Raw genomic sequence first — 23,542 nt, 5'->3', positions numbered from 1 at the left:
GTTCAACACAAATGCAGGTAAAGATTTTTTTATTTTATTTCCTTGGATTGGATCAGATTGTTGGTTAATTATGGTGCTTTAAATTTTTCACCTTGCTGGAACTACAGCCAATGCTGCCTTGCCTGCCAAAAAAAGAAATGGTTTGCTTTGCAGTTTACTGCGTGCACTCCATTCAGAAGAAACCCTGGCTGCCTCTGTTCTCGCATCTTCTCTCTAGCCACTTCCCCATGATCAAGAATGTGACACATATGGCAGGAGTTTGTTCTCCTGAGGGGTTATTTTTTTTGTTCCAACAGTATATAGAGCATGACAGTGACATCGGGTCTGCTTTCTGCCACGATGACAAACACTGCTTGCTTGTCATAGGGGAACCTCAGAACAACAGGTTTTAATCAAAACAGTAGCAATAACTGATAAAAGATGTATTATTTCTCTTGTTACTCTTACCGACAAGAGTGCGTTTTCTTGTCCTGACTCCTCCACAGTCCCCATTACAGGAAGAAAACTTTGACCAGTTGGTAAACTGACAGTCATCTTGGCAGGGAATCTGGCATGTCTGTGTTAAGGATGGTAATGGGCCAGAGTATTTAAGGCACTCACTGATGTCAGCCTGTCCTCCGTCTTGTCTGCGACAAGTAATTGCTGGAAGCAAAAAGAGATGGCATTTAATTCAGCAGTTTTTTCATGAATGTCTCTATTCAACTTCGTAAGTCTACAATATTCTACCACAAAATCACATGGAAAGCCCAGAATAGTTATACAACAACCTAATATTTGCAATCAGTTATATCTTGAATTAATACATTTGACATTTCTGACTTTTTTGATATTCCATTTAAATTTCTATTTGTCAGGAATTATTAGGAAAAAAAAAAAGTCTTACAGACTGTAAGACTGTAAATATTATAAAGGTTGCATCATGTTATCCACACCTGTTATACCACTTTTCACATTATCATTATCCCTACAGATATAGCCTATAACTCAGACATTAAAAAAAACCTGCAATGCCATTTTAAGTAGCTGAACTTTCTATAAGCTACAAAGTTGTATCAGCAGCATATATTTTAGACAAAGGGACAGACATAAAATTTAGAAACATATTTGAGTTCTGGATACCACTTAACTACCCAAAACAGTACTGCTGATGTTCCTCAGCAAATTTCAGTCTTGAAAAAGGGTTGAAGGACAAAGCATGTTTGCTAGGGATGGAGTATCACTCAACAGGGGTACAACAGTTTATAACAAGATAGACATATCCTGAATAAAAGCTTCTTGCTTATAAGGAAAAAAAAAAAGTTTTCTTAAGAAAACTTCAGGTGGCAGAAAAGGAAGAAGTTGGAACATAACAATTTACAAAGAATAGGGCTGTTTCATTAATATAGTCTTTCACAATGCTCTATTATTATTCCTCATGGATAATTTTTTTTTTTAACATGATTGCTTACCTATTATTCTAACCTAAACCTCAGTAAATCTCATTTTATTTCCTTGCCTAAAACAACATAAAACTTATTACACAGTAACAAGATTGGAAATTTCTAGTTGCTTGTTTACACAATAGAATCATATTTATGCTTCTTGGCACCTGACAGCACACAGTATATGCAGTATCTCATAATGACTGTGAAAGTAATTTGGGTCACCAATTGTCACAGTAACATTGCATCCGAACACAATATATCATTCTGTATACCTATGAGGGAATATCATGTTTTATGTTACACTCCACTCCATAATTTAAGCACAGTACTTCAATTGTACTGACAATAATTGCTTTATTGGTATGTGAATTGAAAAAAAAAATATGTAAATTTTACCAACCAAACTATTATGGCATAATCATGTTCAACTGTTGGAGAAAAATGGGGTTTGAATGCAAAGTTTCAAAATAAAACAGAAAACTAGCTGTGAGTGACTACTTCCTCCTGGAGGAAGAAGGAAGAATATGTGAGGAAACTTGGAAAGCTGGTTTGTTTTTTTCTTTTAGATTTTTGTAAGGTAATTGTAAAGGTTTAGTGACCTATGATTTCTAAAAAAAAGCTTTTTCATCTGACAGTTCTAAACTAAATTTCTACCTCATGATGACTGTAGGAAGCTGAACTTTATGACCCACATGGTCCATTTCAAGCCTGTGTGCCTACTAAAACATATCCAAAGGTCCCAGGTGAATTGTTTTTGCCACATGTCTGTGGTAAAACACTGTGAAAGGGAGGGAGGTTTGTTTTTCCAGAAATGCTAAGCAAACAACTTCCCTGATCCTTGACTGCCCTTTGGAGCAGGGCTGCCAGCACTGTTTGTAATAGGCTCAGTACTGCATTAAGTTGTGCTTATTGGGGGACAGACCAGCTGTACATTGTCTAATACAATTATTCTGTCAAATCCTATTATTATTGGTGTAGTTTACATGAAGAAACACATTTTTCTTCAGATATAATTACAGTGATTCAATGAGCAAAACCAAATATCTAAAAATTGAAAAGCCATACAACAACTATTTTAAAGATGTGTTAACTGTACCTACTATGGGATTTCTAAAATTAGACAAATATTTTGGAAAATCAAAAGTCAAATCATTGTCTTCCAATACGAGCCTAGGTTATGGTTTTGGATTCTTGCAAGAAACTCTTCTCTGCTAATAACACATATTGGTTTCCCTGAGGTAAAAACAAGACTAGTTCTGCCATGTGGAAATTCAGAGGTCAAATCTAAATCCTCTGTCTTGAGTTTGACCTTGGCATGTGCATGCATCAGCAAAACTAATGGCATTATCTTCACTGTGTTCTCAGGGAGATATAGGCCATCATTTTTAGCAATGAAAACTATATCTAGGCAAGGGCTAAAAGACAGTCCACAGATTAACCCACTAACTTTTAATAACCTTCTTCAAAAGTTTAATACCCATTTTAGATACTGCCTCTCCACCTAGTCCTTTGATAAGCCATAAACATTGTCCATTGAAGAACATTCTTTCTTTCTAGATAAACTCAGTTTTTCTAAAGCCAATATTCATTCCCTCATCTTTCTTGGTTATTAAACATTACTCTGTGGGCAGATATCCACTCTGTCATAAATTTTTTCAGACTCATATTAGTGTGTCTAATTTACATCAAGCAGACCCAGGTGAGAAGCTCCCCTGAGGATTAACACTTTAGGGTTTTTTCCAGATTAACTGTCAATTGTACTGTAGCAATCAAAGCAGGAAAACTCTTCATTCCTGAGACCTAAATATTTCACCTTAATAACAACACAAATTAGAGGACAGCTTGGCATACTAAATCAGTTCCTGAATCTTAATTTTCACAGTGCCTGTCCATAACTATTCATGTTATTTCTAGTTGGCAAGACTTGGATGATTCACTCTACATTCCATTTTCCTAATGTTATTCTACAGATTCAAGTATCATTTTGAAGGGTTTATACTCCTTGTGACTGTTGAAGAGTGGGTATTTTTCCATTACTTAAAGCAGGGATTTTGACAACTGTATATATGCCATTAATACATTATTTTGGCCAGGTAAATGTCTTTCCTGATATCTGAAATGATCTTATTGTTAGTGGAGTTACTTTTTCCACTCACAACCTAATTTGGACAAAGTCATCCCCTGCCTCTCTGATCAAGCCCATGGTTCTTTAATTATATTCTGTAAAAGTCACTGAGATTGATGATTAACTCACTATACAGAGAAGTGTCTTCAACTACTATAAAGCCATGCACTGCTAGACTAATTATTTTGCCTATAGAACCACGTTATATTTATTACAGACATTAGTAGTAAGTGGAAAGAGCATGGTTCTTCTATTACTGAATTAGGCCCAAGTAATTGTTAATTGAAAACATAAAACAGGAGTACAGCTAACAGAAAAATCAAATTTAACATGGAAACCATTCACTTACAAAATTGTATTGGTATTTAACAATTACTATCTCCCAGAAGAAAGGTGTGAAATAAACGGCAGTCTAAATTTTCTAGACAAGGGACTTTGATGTAATTAAAACTTTATCTGATAGCATTGTTTCCACCAAGCCACAGAGGACTATAGGCTAATATATTTGTTGTTAGCATAACGAAACACTAAGACTGTGTTTTAAGAAGTCTTGTTATGTGTGGGTTTATGTAAAAACCGTGCCAGTGTTACCATCATCAGTATACTTCACTAAGATTTCACTGCAATGTGCGATTCAGTGACCCCTACACCTAAAATTTAAAGTATTTTATGAATGAACATTTGCTATGTCCTCTGTTTTACAAAATGCTTGTGATACCATTTTTATATTGTTAAGTATTTTTAACAACAAAAATATTATCTTTCATTTCTACAAAGGCAAGAATTATTTCAGCACACTAACTTTTCTTACACCTACTATCAATGCTGCCTAGGCTATGATTTCATCTATGTTTATTTCTTTTTCTGTGGGACACGGCGGACTAGACACTGCATGATGAAATGTTTCTATCACAAAGTATCTTAATCAGGAGCATGTGCCAATAACATTGTGAAAATACAAGCCTGAGCGTTCTTTACACGCCAGAGAGTAACAACGTATTGCTGCCAAATAAAGTTGCCTGGAGATTTTGGGTCTTGTTTTGTCAATAAAAAATTAATTTCTCATTTAAATACTGCTCTTGACCACAGTTGTCCAAATTCTTACTTCAGTACAAAACCTGAACCTGCTGGTTGTCCTTTGCAGTGACTAAAATACCAACCAGGCAATAGGGTACTCTCATCTGTTAAGTCTTGATGACATTAAAATAGTAGTTTACAGCTCCATGAAGGAGGAGCACTCCTTCATGATTTTATCTCCTTTCTTGTGCTTTCAATGAGGGCATGAAATGCCCACAAGCCCCCATAAGCGATGCCCAGAGAGGGAGGCTGTTGTCCCTCCCTGCACAGCCACAGCGAGAGGAAAGGGCTTTTGACCACAGTTCTGCCTCCAAGCTTCTCAAACAAGCCCGCAAGGCCTCCTCATGTGCTCATGGCTATCCTGGGAAGCTTCCTCCAATTCCTCCGCTCAACTGTCTTTCAAATAACTCTACATACGCCCTGAGAATGAAGAATAGCGAGAGCTCGGGATCGGCTCAATAATGGCCAATTCCCAGCGACATTAAGGACAGCTATTCAGATATTTTCTCTGACAGCCAGGTTACTTAAGCTTCTGCTTAAATTTTACAAATAACCTTCCTCTTGTTATTACAGAATATGCTGACAGATTTCACAATTTTCATCCCATTCCTCCTACAAAACTCTGAGTAAGATTTATGGTGGCAAGGACTGCAGGCTCTGCATGCTTTTGCAAATCTCTTTTCGGTCACTGGGATAGCCCTTACCATGTGCATCCATCCATATACATCATGATGTGATTAGGCTATTGCAGTTCAGGCACTCGAGTTTCTCATCTGCTACATGTCCTGTTCACTAGCATTGGGATGCAATCCAACAAGCCCTACTTAAATCTGCAGAAGCTACCGGCAAAACAAGCCTTTTTAGTAAGTAAGTTTCCTAGGCTTTCCTATACAATTCAAAAGGGATTTGAACTTTTAAGTTCCATCAGAAGTCACTGGAACCAAGGTTTACTGACACAGATTTTTTTTTTAAGATATGAGCATAACATAACACATACTTGCCTAAGTTGTTCACCATTTCAAACTTCATACATTAATCTGTCTCACTAACCAGACCACTACTTTGGAGTTATCTATGTGCCTAATAAATGTCAGCCTTAAGAATACAAAGTAGTATCTCTCAGCTCGCCCTAGCTGGAGCAGGTTCTCCTCACAGTGAGTTTTATAGTGCACATCCCCATCAAATACTAGCAGCCTGTCTTTATGAAGCATTTACTCTCTTGTTCTAGTTTTTGTATTTTTTTGGTATTTTGTATTTGCCAATACTCCGTGTCTCTCCCTCCTGGGTTTCAGGTGACTCATCAAGACATCTGGTCAATTTACTCTTCTTAACTGAGAAACAGCTTATGAAAATAAACACAACATAAATGCTGTTGCAGTAAAATACGGCTTTTCTCTACATTTCCTGATCCTGCTGGATAGGAAGTTTCAACTCCTTGCTGATGCACTCATAATATCCTCTCTTGAGGGTTTTGAACAAGAGACAGTTGGAAGTCTTAAGTTACTGCAATTCTATAATACATTCCTGCCCTGCTTATCCACTGTTAAAAGGCATTTTACCAGTGATATGATTGCAAATTTTCATTCATCACAGAAATTCAACACAATTGTCAAGACTATCTGTCTTGTTCAACTAAGGTTCATGACTACAGCAATGAATTTGCTGCTCGGGTATTAAATGCTATGTTACTATACTTAGATTTAAATATAAATACCTGTCCGTCATTTTCAAGAATAATTAATGAACTGTTTTCTTTAAAAAATTCTAAAAAATACGTCTGTTCTTAAAACAAAAAAACACCAAACCCTTTTATTCTCTTTCCTCTGCATTGACCCACGTTCTGATTTTGTGGCATGTTCATTTAAACTGACATGATTTGTAACAAAACCTTCATTATACAAGACAGCTAGAAACAGAGCTGTCTTTAACAATGAATCACAATTCTAAACTTTATGATTCACCCAAGTATCTCTTCTGCCAAGGAAGACCAATGTCATAAAAAAGCTAAAGAATGGAAATGTAAAGCTGTGATATAAAGCAAGGTGTGCATATGCTCTAGTTACTCATAGACACTTAAGATCAGACACCTAACCAGTCATTTTTAATGATTTCTAACAGTTTTTCCTTCAGATTTAATTATCTTTGTAACTAAAACATGAACAATGTAGACTATTTTGTTCAAAATAAACCACTAATAAATGCATAGTCAGATGTGCCTTTTCCCTGGTGTACATTCCTATTTTTTCTTACTTAACACATTTGCTGATACATACGCGTCACAGTGTGTGTAGGCAATCAGGTTAGAAATGGGACAAAGTAATAGCATTGGCAACGTCCCTTTGCACTGAAAAAGAGCAACTGAGAACTGTTTTCATGTAGAAGAATGCAATTACTTGCTCTACTGAGTATCGATACAAAATGAAAGGACAATCCACAGGAAACCACAGGGCTGAGATTACTTCTATAAGATTATTGTTTTACTTTGTCATCAAAAGTGAATCACCGCAAACAGATGAATGAATGTGTGATTTCTGCATCCATGAGCATTAGACATTTGAGAGATAACTCTTCAATCAAAAAAGAAATGCTGCTATGTCTACATTTTCACAGTATGGTAAACATTTGAACAGAAATCACCAACGAATAGTTAAATGATCTGTTCAAAATACCTTTATTCCAGTACTACATTATAAATGCAGTATCAGAATGTTATACCAAATGTATTTCACATTTCAGTGTTTAGCATTTCCTGATTTTGGGGTGCTTAAAAAGGCTTGCAAAGTAGTAGCTTAGTCTTTTCTATATCTACATCACAAAATAATCTTCAAAGAAATTATTTATAGTGCAGAACTTTTAGTAACATACTGTTATGCAAAGTTTTCCATAGCCTGTAGAAACTTTATTCACAAGCCAAGTCCGCAGGAGGGAGCCATGAATTAGCAGGGAGAGGGGACAAACCCTCTTCCGGAGTCTTCCTTCAGAAACTGGTGAAATCTTTCTAATACTGTCCCGGGCAGAGCTCAGCCAGCCAGGTGCTTGCTTTCAGGTCAGCCTCCCTTCAGTGAGCACCTTGCATTCAATCAACTCTTGTGCAAGGGACCAAACAAAATAATGTGCACCACTGAAAATTCACACATGGCCATTTTCATGGAAGCATTTTAAATGGAAGAGGGGAAAGAGAATATGTTAATGCTCTGTGTAGGAGACAACCCATGTAAAACAAATAAAACACACTATTAATGTTCAAAATGCAATTTTCTGAGGTGCGAAGTAAATAAAACTTCAACCATACATCTCTAGAATTACAGAATTATGCTTTCCAAAGTGAAAGTTACTTTCGTGCAAAAATTCAACTATTAATTCCAAGTCACATTCATTATGAAAGTGTTCAAGAAAACAGAAAATATTTTACTTTTCTCAATCTAAAGAAAAGCTGTACTAGTTTCTTTAGCTCCTACCAAATACCAATTTACATTACTGAGCACAGAAGTAAAAGATATATTCCATACATTATCAGGTATTAAACCACTGAGACATGATGCATAATGTACCTGTGTTTGAAACTTACATTTTATGTTAATTTGCATAATTTATATCATGGGAAAAATGTTGGGCCAAAAAAAGCTCTGTCTTTAATGCCTGTAACTTTCACCACTGCAACAGGCTAGACAATATTTAGATTCCTATTTAGATACTTGGACTGAGGAACAAATAATCTTTGGTTATCCAACTTAAATAACTTGGTGAGTTCTACAATAAAATTTATACATTGGATAGACTTAATAAAAAGCAAGAGCAAATAAAAATCTCCCCTTTCTAACAGTTGATCTCAGAAACATTTACACAATTCTACCAAAACCACCTGCTTTTTTCAGGCTTAGCTGCTCCCAGGGTTCTTAATTAACGATTGTTCATCCTACCACTTGACCACATTACACTAGAGAGCTACTTCCATTATATTTACTTGTAGGAACAAGACTACTGCTTCAATACATCATCCTTTGCAAGACCAAACTCTGTGTGTTACCAGAGGGAAATTCTGCCAGTCTATTTTACCAGATTTGAAAACTGTATGCCCAATAGTTCCAAAATAACATATTACTCTGCATGTGTGTGTACTGCACGTGATTGAAATTACATTTTTAAAAAAGGAAAGTCTTATGTCATACAAGAATAATAAAAAACAATTTGCATGCAATAAAGTTAGCTATCTTTATTAACTGACTTTGAAGCAAAGTCAAGAGATTTAGGTATGACCATGCAAGTATAGAAGACAACATTTTGTACGATCTGAACTCCTACTGTCAAAGACAGAAATCTTATTTTCTCAGTGTGTAATCTGAATGTATCTTCCAGAGCTGCTAGAAATAGACTGCATTAGTGCTAGATCTTTGAAAGAATTAAAGCCAGAAGTCTTTTGTATTAGCAGGCAATACCTTCTGGTTTCATTCTGTGGTAAGCTCTAAATTGATCTCCTGTAACACTTTCTGAGTAACTGGTAGGAGTTACTAGCTTAAGATTTACTCTAGGACTTTTTTTAGTATACCATAACCTACTCTAATACTGCAAGGAAGTTAATGACCAGAACATGCGACTTCTGCAGTTAGCAGTGTCCTTGCTCAGGAATTCCACAATCTGCCGAGCCATTATTGTTTTAATGGATAGGAGTTTGCACCAGAAACAGCAAAAGAAAAAACCTTCCTGGAATTCAGGGTTGACTAGTAGTTCAAAACAATTCAATTACTGTAACACAGTAAGTAGGAACTGCAATTATTTTCATACTGAATTTATTTAATGCACCTAAAAACCATCTCCTGACTATATTTACCAGTCACACATACATAGTTCTGTCAAGTCCACAAAACTCTCTATGAAGACAAGTGACAGTAAAGCTGGATAGGGATGCTAAAATTATTTGTTATCAGAAAGAAATGGCGGAAAAATATCTGAATCACTGGATTTGAAGGGTCACTGGTTTTGAAGTCCAACCAGCAGCTGGTTAAGAGTGCTGCACCTGAGTGGTTAATTCCAGGGCAAATTCTGTTTAGCATCTCTAACAACCTGTACAGAAAGCATCCTCAGCAAGTTTGGGGACAGTGCCAGTTTGAGAGAAGCCATCAATACCTACCTGGAGGGTAGAGCTGCCATTCAGAGGACATCGACAGCCTGGAGAAATGGGCTGGCACTGAACTTTAACACTGAATGCAAAGTCCTCCATCTTTCATGCTCTCATTGCCCTCTACAACTACCTAATTTGAGGGTATAGAAAAGCAAGAGCCAGACTGTTCTCAGTGATACATAGTGGAAGGATAAGGGGCCACAGACACAAATTGCAGCAAGGGAAATTTTGGCTTAGCTATTCTGGAGGAAAAAAAAAAAAAAAAAGCAGTGCTAGACGCAACAAGCACTGGAGCAAATGCCCAGAGAGGCTGTAGGGTCTCCATCCTGGGAGATATTCCAGTTGAGACATGGCCCTGAGCAACCTGCTCTAGTCTGGGTGGGTGGGATCTAACTTTGAACCTGGCCCTGCTCTGGGTGGAAGGTTGGACCAAGGGACCTCCAGAGCATCCTTCCAACTCAAAATTATTATAGGGTTCTCTGATCCTAAATTTTCAAACAAACACTTACAGGGAGCAAATGTCTTATATTCGGTCTAATGGATATACCCAGAAACATGTCTTCACATCCTTGCCACATGAAAAATGTCACATTTTCACAAGTGAATTTACACAACCTTTTTCGAAAAAAGATGTAAAGTCACCCATCCCTTTTTTTTTTCTTTTTGAAAACATACTTTCCACAAATACTTCTGAAAACTTAAATCAGGTAAGGGTGGTGAAACAAACTGAGCAAACAATAACATCAATTTAGTCACTAATGTGGTATCTATACTTAAAAATAAATTAATATTGATATTTTATGAATAAAACATTTCACAAATACCAGTTAGGATGCACCCTACTATGCTAGGATTCAGTATTTTCCTTTGCTGATGCACATAAAGATAGATAAAATTAATATTAGGTTATAATGACTAAAATTTTAGGCATTTCCCACACCAGTGCGGCTATAGATTCCTGAGGAATAAATGACAGAAACAAAGGGTCTAACCTCTTGCTTGTAGCCCAGGTCCACAAGTCTCATGTGCTCCTGGACTGTCTTGGCGCACATACCATGGTACTAGCTGGCACCGGCGCCACTTGTGGGTCTTCCACCTGAAATAAGGGGGAAGCAATCAACTTCAAACAATCCATCTGAACTTGTAGCAATCAAAGCTGAGGCAGCATAACTGCTAGATAGCATTAGAAGCCACCGTACTCTATTGCTTATTATTACTAACTAGTCACAGCCAATTCACAACAGTAACAATACGGTAAACTTTTCCCTCTTTCCTGTTAACGTTTTTGCTCCTTTTAAGATTAGGCCATTAAGAACACAGGGAAGGAAGGAGGAGGTGGAGGAGGGAAGAGAAAGCAAACCATATCTATTTTCAAGGATTTCAAAGTACAAAGACACATTAACACTACCTAACAAATACATAGTGAATACAAACCAAAATAGGATTATACATTAATACAAAGCATTAACACACACTTACACAAGATGTGAGAAAGAAATTTCAAAAAAGAATACCATAGAAAATAATAAAATGATATGACTTGAATACCCAATTTAACAGAAGAACCCCTTTGCTATGGATTTATATCTGGCATGCTCAGAGTATTTTACCAGTCAGCAAGATGACATAATAAAATTTGAAAAGTGGATTTAGAGGAGTGACACTAACATCTCATAAAAACAACATGGAACCATTAAATAAGGATGAGTTTTAAATACTAGCACGCCCTAATAAACCTCCTCTCTTCCTTTCCCTTCCTTCCTTTCTTTTTTCCCCTTATCTCAGTGAAGCAAAGATGTGTTGAAGTTTCCCAAATACACTCCAGAGATAAGACTCCAGGGTTGATTTCTGGTTCACACAGTATTTACTGCCAAAAGACACTCCCAATACTGTCATATACAGGTGTTAGTGCATTTTTTCTCTTTTCCTTCTTTCCTCTTCCTTAGGTCTTTTCTTGCCTTCCCTTAGGCATGCCTTGCAACACAACAACAAATGGAGAAATTCTGCCTTGCTTGAAAGCACAAACAAGTCTTGGAGTTACAAAGATCAGGCAAGGAAAGTCTTAGGATTTTTGCTTTGTTTTCTCAAATTTCAGATTATATGATTACAAGGGTAAAGTTTTCGCAACAAACAAATTCCTTTGCTAAGTGTCATCTTCAAATAATATCCCAGAAGGAGAAATCAGAAGCAAAAAAGGGACCCCAGCTACAGCAAAGCATTGGGACAGTGGGTTTAAGTGACTGTGAGCATGCCTCAGGCAATTCCAGAGCACCTGGGGTCTCGAGTAGCTGAATGACAGCACCTTACAAATGTGGAGCCAATCAAGAGATCCAACACAACGTGAATATGGGCCCAGATCATATCAAACTAAAACACAGACAAAAAGAACTTGCAAAAAACTTTGATAAGAAATGCAATATTGTGCTGCTTAAATTATTCTATCCTATCATTAATATAAACTACTACAAAAATTTTACAAAGTTCCTTTCTAGTGCTGGAGAATACCCTACACCTTAAACATAACAAATCCAGGCAAGTCTGGTGGCTGTAACATCTCTGAAATAATCCACAGTTTTCTGAATTACTCAGTGTGTGGGGAAAATGCTACATCCACAGCTCAAACCATTGGCTGCTCTCATATTTAAAATTATCTCAATGGTTTGCACCTCAAGTTTCATTGTAACTTGCCTCCGCAAGCCAGTACGTAAACTAAGGCATGAGCCAAGCTCAGTGTGTGAGTCCATCTGTCACAGCATGTGTATAGGTCAGAAAGATGCTAAAGGAAATATACAAAAAAATGTTTTTAGTATTAGTTTGTGTCATGAAATTTAAATCACCTCATCTACCACTCCCTAGCAACATAAACCGTAGATTATCTCAGGGCTGACGGGGGATGGAAGGATGACAAAGCACGGCAGCAGAACTCAGATGAGGCTGCATTTCAGTGCTTTGGATAATTTAGAAAGGAAGATGGTTTTAATAGTATAGAATTTCAAAATAGTTGCTGAGAAAGATTTATCCTGGAAAGTAATTCTTAGTAGTTGCAATGTTCCTGCAAAAGAACTGGAGTAAAATGAACTAGTGATTTGCTATGGGCCCAACTGAGACTACATATCTGTTCTGAAACCTTGATTTAGTTATGTAACCTATTTATCTTAAGAAGTGGAATTCAACAAGCTTTTGAGGTAGTGCAAGTTGAAAAAATCATGTCTGAGCCGTCTCTGGTTGATTTAGACTACCTGTAGCTATAGCAGACAGGAGAAGCTTCACATTCCTTTTCCTCAAACAAGGAGTCCGGGCACTCACGACCACCGTTGGCGGGGAGCTGGATGATGACTCGATGACGAGACTGCTTTTTTACTGTGACACCTCCTGCAAAGAGCAGAACAGCTTGTTTCTCTGCTACTACATAGGGATGACAGTAATTAGGGGAAAAATAAAATTGAACATAACAAGTATTTGAGTCTATAGCTATAACAGTGATGTGCTATTTTGTCCATAAGCAGAAAATTTAGCCTAACAGACAAAACACTTTAATCTCAGTTAAAGGCCAGGAAGCAGAACTAAGCAGAAATAGTAGCAATACTGCACAAACGAATATACAGCTGAACTAAATGCACAGTTCATGTGAACGAAAATTAAACCAGTTCAGTTTGCTACTACACTTTACTGTTTCAAAGCGTAAATTTGTCCTCATCATTTGCATGCAAAACCAGAAACAGATATTAATGGAAAGAAATTATTATATTTCACAATTTTTCCATTCAGTAAATGACTCAGTCAAAAAATCTGCTTGTCTTTTCCTTATCTCCACAGCCAGGAATATAACAAATTTAATTTACAGTCTTTGTTCTCTCCACACCAAACTTTAATTCTGCTGCCTATATCCTCATTTCCCACCTGGGACTGGCATTACCCTATCTAGATACACAGAAAATATTCCAAAAGAGCATGCTTTACATTTAAATGTGAAGTTTTATTTCCCACTCTGGAATTAATTTACAGTTTACAGTTTTTAATTATTATAGTCATTCATTATTAATGATAAACAGAAAATAGTTCCTGTAGGAATTTTGATTCCAGTTATCTTCAGATATCTGTTCTTCAGGCAGAAAATTAAGAGAAAAGCTACAAATCTATATAATTCCATAGCAATACCTACTCCACTAATATTGTTAGGTAAAATTCTTGGATTTTTTTTTCTTTTTTTTTTTTTCCCAAAGAGCTGCAGCACAGACATTTGGCTGACTGGGTTGATATCAGCTTTGGGTGGGTGATTACAGCAGCTGCAGCTTGTCTGAACACAGAAGCGTGCTGGACCACGGCCAAACAATTGTAATTAGGAGCAAGCGTTAGGAGAATCCCGGCGGTGGCTCTCCACCACCTGGCTGCTTTTCAACGCAGAGGAAACCCTCCACTCCCGAGTCAATCAGCTCCAGGAGATGCCAGGAGCTGGCACAAGGGGCAAGACAGACGTGCAGCCCAGCAAAGCTGCTGACCAACTTGCTGACACAAATGGGTAAAACCCATGAAATAAAAATTGTTTGTGTAGTATAAAAAGAGTTTGACTCAGTAAATAGACAAAAGACCTCTACTGGTTCACAAATATACTGGGTTTTAGCAGCATATGTGCTAGTTTGGAGTCAGTATTCATGAAGATATGTTCATTGCATCAAGACCTTTCTTATAACCCACAGAAATAAAAACCGAAGAGGATGGCATTTTTGTCGAAGATGATCTGCCCCAACAAAAATATTTCAGAAAGAACCATCAATATCACTGTAAAATAACACAGTAATAATAAAAAACTATTTCATGGATTCAGATTCAATGGTCTTCTCTGTTCTTTTTCAAAGTTTATAAATTTAATCTTCCCAACCCTTTTTGTGTTCGTTAGAATGCACTAAGCACTAATAGAAATTACTGCAAAAATAGCTTTATGCTTGTGTCCTTTATAAAGCATAAAGAATTGACCGTGACATTTGAAGCGCATACACTTGATGTAATATCTTACGTTCTGATAATAACGTAGCTGTGAGTAACCACCATACAGGGATTAGCACCCTGTGGAACTCGGGGTATTACAGACTGTCTGTAATAGTACATATTAGGAAAATACCTCCTGTTAAGCTTAAAAAAGAGACAAGGCAGATAAATGTGGGCATATTAAGCCAGTCATCACTTTAAATTTATGTACAATTTCAATGTAATAAAAATTCAAACCTACGCTTTTTTTAAGAGCTTTCTTAAGAGCTTTGTCAACTGTACTAAAATAGTATTGCAATGTATGCTTAAATCAGACCATTAACATCAACTTAAAGTCTGCTGATTTTTATTAACTTTCCTTCAATTTTCCTTGGAGTAGTAGAAATCAGCCAAAATTATATACAAATGCATATCTATCTATCTATCTATCTATCTATCTCTGAGTATATAGAGCTTCAGGTTTTCTGATGAGCAGAAAGTTCTGATGACTTCCAAAGACCAAATTTGGCCATTTTATAATCTGACAATTCATAGAAACGTAGAATGGTTTGGGTTGCAAGGGACCTTAAAGATCATCTAGTTCCAACCCCCCTGCCATGGGCAGGGACACCCTCCACTAGACCACGTTGCCCAAAGCCTCATCCAACCTGGCCTTGAACACTTCCAGGGATGGGGCATCCACAACCTCTCTGGGCAACCTCTTCCAGTGCCTCACCACTCTAACAGTAAGGAATTTCTTTCTAACATCTAATCTAAATCGACCCTCCTTCAGCTTAAACCCATTACCCCTTGTCCTGTCACTACACTCCCTGATAAATTCAAATACAGTTTCTACAATTGTGCTAGTATCTGTTTTGGTCTTACACTAAGAGTTACGTGTCTGCTCTGTGACTAGTTATCTCTTTATCAGCGGGAAATGCAAATGGGAGTTTGCAACATAAAAGTAGGCAAAATGTGAAAAAAAACCCCAAACCAAACACATGCTTATAGAAAATGGACAGAAATAACTGTTCTATTCAGCAAAAATACTATGTCCTCCTTGCAGCTGCTCTACCAGCTATTACATTGTCGTCTGTCAGAAGATGCGTATAAGGATTCTACCAAAAGTGACTGCTAGTCTAACTCCCTTTTTTTTTTACTGTCTGTCTAGTAATACACAATGGATGAAATTACCTTCTTGACATGAAGAAGGACACAATGTCCAGTCACTGAATGGAGTCACAATACAGTCCTTCCTACAGGGAAGCAGACATGGTCTCACTGTTTCTGGTCGGAGGCTCTCAGGGCATCTAAAAAACAAACCCGAAAAAGAAGTATTATCAAATAAACAATCATTCTGCAGTGAAGTTGTGAAGCGCAAGAGATACTGAATGCCTGCAGGCACATGAGGGGAGTGCTAGTTGCCCAGAATTCACCAGGACTGAGCTCAGAAATAAAAACTGTTAGAATTTAAATGTAGCTGGTGAAAGCCAGCCAAACCCGGTGCATTCTACACCTGGGGATTTAACTAAAAAAAAAAAAAAAAAAAAAAAAAATCATGATTCCTCACTCACCATTCCAGATTTTGCCTTTTGTGTGTTATTTTCAAGCTTCCAAATGATTATGAAGAAAAGCCATCTAGTTAAGCTTAGCATAATACATTTTTAGCTCTTCATAAATTTACCAGAAACATAAACTCTGGAAGGAGGCATATTTAAACTAAATAACCCTGCTAACCCAGGAACAAATAGGTATAAGTTGGCCATGATTATGACAGAAACCAGAAAAGGGTTTGAAACTGTCAGATCAATGAGACTGTGAAAGACTGTCAGTAAGGACAGAAAACCTTCCTTGTTTTAGGAAGAGGCTTGATCAGCATACAAAAGGGGTTATTGGACTGCCACATATGGGACTCATTAACCCAAGTAATTTTCCCCCATTCTGTGTTGCTATCATTTCAAGGACAAACAACTCTTTATGCTGCAATACTTGTTTTCAGAATGATGCAATAACTCTTGCAGAAGCACTGCAAATCTTTAAAATAATTTTAAAATTACTATCGCCCTAAAAGTGCACAGAATGTGAACTGTCAAAGGATTACATAAAGTGGTAAGAAAAACATCACATCTATATTTTAGAGCTTTTGGCTCACTGCAGAAAAACGTTACTATGTCTAGCTTGGCCTCTTGTGGCTGCTGAGCATCTTGGACCAGAGATGAGAGACCAGTTTTATATTTGAATTGGATCAGCTGGGGAAGCTTGGCTTGTGCAAGGCATCTTTCTTGCCAGGCTGAAGGGAGCACAGGCAAGTCTAACGATGAACTACCAAGCAAACGTGGTCTCCCTGGTCAGTGGAGAGCTACGCCTGTGTCAGTGTGGGAGGAGAAGCAGGGGGAAAGGAGAAGAAAAGTTGAGTTGCAGCTTTACGGGAACATGTTCTTCAGCAATAACACTTGTTAGTTCATGATTGCCATCGGTTGTCTCTGCATTTTCCTGCCAATTCACATAAACTTCTCAGAGTATGATCCATTACTGTGAACTAGCACCAACTTCTTGGTGCCCTCTTATAATGACATCTCCACCCTTTCTCTTTTCTCCCGTAAAATACCAATGTGAAAGACCATGAAATATTAGAGCTACAGCAACACAAATCTTCTTCACCTCTCCATAAGCTCTCTACATTTTTAAGTCAAATTGTGCCTTGTTTCTATGTGATTCATAAAATATACATGGTCAAGTACACTTTAAAAAAAACATCTGCCACCAATCACATACATTTACTACGCTTTCAGAAATTGTCTGTAAGGTTAAAATTCAAAATGCCTCCGAAAAGTGTTGAATATTTGCTTTATAGTGGCTTTTTCCTTAAAGAATAACAGAAATTATATGCATATAAAAAGTCTGAATTATACATATTCACTGTTTCACTGAGAACTTCATCTTTCAGGAGTACTGAACATTACAATTCCTCTTCAGATCCTTGGGCAAGGCAATTAGTTCAATTAGAACACCATTTCTATCTTTTATATTGTTTGTATTTAGTATGTGTGGCTTAAAGCGAAGTATTGATTTTTTTTCAGTCCTTACTCAAGGTCAAATTAAACAGAAGAGATACATGCTGAAGTCTATAACTTGTGAGGTAGATAAGGCAAATAATATCGATTGTATCATACCACAGTAATCCTTTTTATTAAGGGGAGTTTAAAACAAGGTTCCTATTTACATTTTCATGTTAAATGTCTGGTTCTTTAAAAATGACTCAGTGATTTTAATGTGACAATTTGAAGGATCAACCAAGACATTTTTTTCTCATTTCACAGGATTCATTTATGGCACAATAAAACAGCCCTCCTCCCAAAACTTTAAGGTCAAATCAAAGGCAGAGACATTAACAGCAGATTTAAAAAGGAAGATAAATCATTAGAGTGTTTGGTTTTTTTAAAATATAAAATGAGTACCAACTAAAAGATACAATGGTATGACAGCAACTTAATGCGGATACACAACAATTTAGATTACTGAATGTGCTGGCATTATTCCCCATATTTCCATTTAAAGTAAATTAGGAATAAGTCTACTGCTGAATAAAGCAACAAATGGCAGGCACTGTGCAAATATTTAGTGCGAGAATAGCTGCCTCGTGAACTTTCTAAACGACTTCTGCTATCAGCTCTTCTAGCTTTGAATCTGTCCTCAGCAGGATATATTTACAGACTGCCAAACTGTACGAAGATATTATCAAATGCATTTTACTAGCAGCTAATCTGTATTTAACCCTGGTCATATATTAAACCGCAAAATTAAATCATTGGGCCAAAGGGATCTCTCAGAAAAACATGTATATGGGGAAAAAAACCCTTACAAAGGTTGTCAAACTAATGTTCAAACTAATGTTTCAAACTAATGCCCTGTCAGAGCTGTACTATACTTGACCTCCTCAGTCTGCTTCTGAGAAGATGCACTTACATGGGTTGTACTGTATTTAGACCAAACCCAGTATTTTTTCATGGAACTGCACTAATCCATATAGTGCACTGCTTGCTTGGACGTGCCACAAGGATCTTGGAAATGGTACTGCACTGCACACCACACACATGCCTCAAGACTTTTATCTCTACTCGACCTGATGATGGTAAGGAGCCAACTGGATTTAGCAGTCAGTCAGCTGTCAGTAAAATCATCACTGTAAATGTCACCCATAAAATTCAATAGTGAGAAAGGTATTTTATAGTCCTTCTGTAGCTTCAGTTTTGTATTTTTAAAGGATTAATTGTTCCCTCATGAGAACACAAAGATGGGAGTCTTTTTGTCTTTGCATGCAGTCATTGGTGATATAAAAATAGAGCAGTAAATTCCAAAGATAATTACAGTGTGAAAATATTTTTTTTTAAGATCTTTACTTTTTTGGGCCCACTTGTCCCACGTTGACTCTCACACAGATGACCTTTCTTGTCTGCATCCCCACGGAACAGGTGGCCTCCCCGTTCCAGCTGGCAGAGGAGTTGAAAGCAGAGACAGACGTATCCTCTATGCACTGTCCCCACGGGCCGGTCTGCCAATGATACACAGTGCAAGAGTGTTCGTTACAGCTGCGCGTTTCCTGTAGGGCACTACTATTTGGGCACTGTATTCCTCCTGGAACAATAAAACAGGGCAAAAGTTCATGCAGTGGAAGGAAATAAAGTGTTTTATTAAAAAAAAAACAAACCAAAAAACCCAACAGTTTGAAATGTTATTAGTTATATATTATCACTTTGATTACATGAAAGAAATGTTGTTCCTTTTTCCTCCTTTTCATATGCCCAATATGGACTTTGACAAACTTCAGTCAATAGACTACGCAGAACAGAATGTACATGGACAGTAAATGTAAATGTGTACAATAATCATAACTTCTATAACACACTAATGTGCTTGGAGTAACCTACCGCCTTTTTATTTTGGCGTTCTCTAAAAGAGACTGCAAGAGATCACATAAGGAGGTATGAAGGCTCCAGGCAGAAGAAATAGTTAAATATTCTAGTTATGCATGTATAGAGACCACTGTTCATGTCTAATTCACGGATCAATTAAAAAGATTTTTGGAGCTCTTGTGCTCTTGTCCTAGCTCCCAGCGGATATTCATCCATTTTACGTAATTACCAAAAAAGCTGGCACAGCTGGCAATTTCAGGTCCAGATTGAGATAACAAAGGCTGTTGCAGGTAAAGATTAAAATGCATTCATGTGTCAATAATTGTGAAGAAAAGCTCAGACAATGCTTTGTTGTGTCCAGTTTCAGATGTTCAGTTCCTTATATTTAAGCAGTTCAAAGCTAATCTGGCCTCCCAATCCTCCATGAGAAAAGACGTCTGTGGTGGGTTGACCCTGGCTGGGGTCTTTCCTCCCAGACTTGATCATAGGCTGCTAGATGTCTAGCCCTGTGAGTAGACAGCATGTCTGCTAGACCTCTGGTGTTACTAGACATATAGAATCTACGTTTAAGAATTAATTTAAACCTTCATGGCCTACATGAGAACAGTAGGACTCCTATCTTGAGAGGATAGAAAGCCAGGGGAAATCTAAATAATATTTTAGTCTTTCCTAAAAGTCAAGAACAGTATGAAAGATCACTGAAAGCAGAGCTTTTTGTTAGTTACTGCAAATGAGCTATACTTTTTCACTGAAAAAAGTGTGCTCACACCAAGCACATATCAGAGAGCATATTAGCCTTTCTATCCCACCGCAGAACTTCAGGTTGACCTCTGGCACTACAGACATGCACGGGAGAAGGGGTTTTAAGCACTCACTGTTGAGAGAAATTAAACAAATAACTAAATGTAATCAAAGAAACAATAAATACTTCAAGTACTCCAATACAAGTAAGTCAAGTGTCACAAGCGGTGAAAATACTTTATAGCCCAAGTTGCTTTTGCAGAACGTCTAGATTGGCAGCAAACACAAGGAAAGGGCCATTCTAGTGAAACCATAGGACAAAATCCAAATTCTCAAATTGTTTCCATAGAGATAATTTTCACTTCTGACTTTGAGCTAAAAATATTGATGTAACCAAGGAACAGCAAACATCATATTAACTGATATGTTATGCCAAAGACAAGCTAATCTTAAGTTTTGCAAAGGGGGATTATAAAAAATAAAAAAAATGTGTGAATGTAATTAAACAATGATTGAAAGGGAATTGGTTCTGGCTCAGAATGGATGCAGCTTGAGTCTATCAGATTTGCTTTAAATATACGTGAATATGCATAGCACCAAGACAAGACATGTCAAATGCATTTTCCAAAAAAAAAAAAAAAAAGACATCAAAAAATCAAATGGTAAAACAAAATTATGGTTGTGTAATATGTTTCAAAAGTTACCCAAGCAGTTTCCTTCAGGAAATAAAAAAATCTTCCAGCTAACAGCAGCAGATCGGAATATAAGCAAGAAAATTTGGAAAGTGAGTGTATTTTGAAAAAGAAAAAAAAAAAAAACAAAAACAAAGATAGTAAAGTCACAAATTATGTATCATGGGAGAGAAAATTGATCTGCTTGAGAAGGAGTCTAGAGAAGTTCCCCCAGTAGAAGGGTTAAAAAAAGGAGAATTTAGCAGAGATAAGGAAGGTTACTAAATTAATTATTTCTATCTGATCTTAGCTCAAGAAGAAACACGGGGGAAATATTTAAGCAAATTCATAAATTAAAGAGGGGTGCGTGGGAAGAAATGTTTCCCCAGGAATGGATGTCATAACCACCAGTTCCTAAGGCATTTGAGAATAAAGTGACAATTTAGATTCAGTTTTGACAGCCATGCAAGAATGTATATTCAGGGAAAAAATGAGAGTGACATTGACTTGTAAATGAAAAACATTGGGGCACGAATGTCTGCAGCTCAGTGGGAATCCAGTTCTGTTCAGATGAAACCAGTAGTTAAAAAACCTACATAAAGAATCAACAAAATGTGGAAATAACATTACTGAAAAATAAAACAACTATCACTAGTATTAAACCTTTGTAATACTAAAAAATATACAATTTATTTATAAATCAGTGTGCCATTCTCTCCAGGAAAACAGCATTCCCTTGCTCCCTCAAATTAAAATAAGTACACAAAAAGCAGAAGAGGTTGGAAAACTGGCAATTAGAGATGCACTTTATAACATCTGCGTAGGGGTAACAGGATCAGGGCTGCTCAACTTTAAAAGCATTACACCAGATCAGGACAGGCTTGACAGGAATATAAAAATGAATGAGCATCACAGAGAAAAAAAAAATAAAATAGACATTTAATTTTATCAGAATACATGAAAAAGGGACATACAATACTAAATACATTTTATATAATACGTGATTAGATGACTGTGAATAACTGCTTGGCAGTACTAAAAATATTAATTTCAAGGTACAAAAAACAGTTGGAGCTGAAGCATTTCTTTTTGGTTTTGGATACTTAAGCAAAGCACACTTGGAAATGAAAGGCTAGCTTTACAGAGGGACTTGCATATTACTCATAAAATAGCAGAGATATGAGGATAGTTTTCTTGAATGCTTTAACAGAATTGGCATACGCTTAGATTGCTTTTCTGCCTGATTTGGAGCTGGTAATAGGTAGGGCATCTTGCTCTAAGATATTCAAGAATTGAATTTTACAAGTTGTTTTGGGGGGTTTTTTTGTGACACCGTCTTGATAACTTCCAAATTTCAAAATGCTTAACATTTTTAAAGCATTTAGGATAATTTTAATTAATCATTTTCATATCACTCATTTTACAAATGCATATAATTTTACATATGCATTTCAAAACAGCTGGAATAATCTTCAAGTTGAAGAAAACAGATGCAACTGAAGAGCTGCTTATAATTTAGAGGGTGAGGTGTTTGTTACTAATTTCTTCCTTGCCTTAGGAACGAGGTAGGCACTCCTTGAGGCAACTGCACTTCCTGAAGACAGATGTGGTCAATACATGCAGACTGCTAACTTAAGAACAAGGACTGCCCCGTCGGTGCAGATCTCCTGTTCCAGTTCTGCAGACATTCACAACTCCTCACCTGGTGCATATCAGTTATACAAACCAAACAGACCTGTCCTATAATATACAACAGGACAGGAGTTAGGGTGCACCCATGGGAGATTAGAGGTCTCTCCTCAAGTCCTTTCTCGATAGGAATTGAAGCCCAGACCCCACACTCCAGGCAGGAATCTGAACTGGGGGGGCTCCTGAGCAAAGTGGGAAGCACAGTAACGTCCTCTCCTCCGGCTCACATTCACGCAGAGATGGCAGGTGACTTTGCAAGTCTAGCCTGAAAATTCAGGTTGCCCTGCTCCAAAACTACATGGGCTTTTATTCATGTTTCAGCTGAAATCAGTTAAAACTCATGAAAATTCCTGTCTTCTCCAAAACTGATCCTTTGGTGAATAAGCAATTTGCTGGGAAAACAATTACTCAATTCTATGCTTTCAGATTTAATTACCAAGCACTGTTATTTCAAGCCAGGAAAATACAAAAATTAAAAACAAACCAACCAAGCAAATGTAAGAAGAGTAAACACATTAAAAATCCCTAAGTATAACTCCTCTTTTGCAACTATGAAGTCAAAGTGCACTGGAATTTTCACAGGAATAAAATTTTAAAGCGTATCAACTATAATTTGCCTAGAGTTGAGAAAAACCTCCTTTGATCCAGCTATTCCTTACACATTCGGTAAATCAATCTTGCAGATATATGAGAAGTATGAGCTATTAGCCCCTCTCAGACGGAATACCTGATGAGATGGACAACTGACATTCTATACTAACTCAGTGGTGTTTAATAGTATGTGATATATGAGGTCACACTAAACAGTCCTTCTGGCA

At 37.0% G+C, this 23,542-nt stretch overlaps 1 protein-coding gene across 1 annotated transcript in view; it reads right to left on the bottom strand.

Annotated features, from left to right (window-relative positions):
* THSD7A (thrombospondin type 1 domain containing 7A) overlaps positions 1-23,542 on the bottom strand; it is a 293,162-nt gene that overhangs the window by 49,905 nt on the left and 219,715 nt on the right. The window contains exons 10-14 of the mRNA XM_054817889.1: positions 19,111-19,345; positions 15,905-16,020; positions 12,985-13,117; positions 10,738-10,841; positions 448-642 (exon numbers count right to left, since the gene is read on the bottom strand). Coding sequence (XP_054673864.1) covers positions 448-642; positions 10,738-10,841; positions 12,985-13,117; positions 15,905-16,020; positions 19,111-19,345 — 783 coding nt within the window. The remainder of the gene's footprint in view (positions 1-447; positions 643-10,737; positions 10,842-12,984; positions 13,118-15,904; positions 16,021-19,110; positions 19,346-23,542) is intronic.

This window comes from Grus americana, chromosome 2, assembly GCF_028858705.1.
Source record: "Grus americana isolate bGruAme1 chromosome 2, bGruAme1.mat, whole genome shotgun sequence".
In the NCBI taxonomy this organism is placed as follows: Eukaryota; Metazoa; Chordata; class Aves; order Gruiformes; family Gruidae; genus Grus; species Grus americana.
The sequence above is the reverse complement of the archived record's forward strand: the minus strand, read 5'-3'. Positions and strand labels throughout refer to the sequence as shown.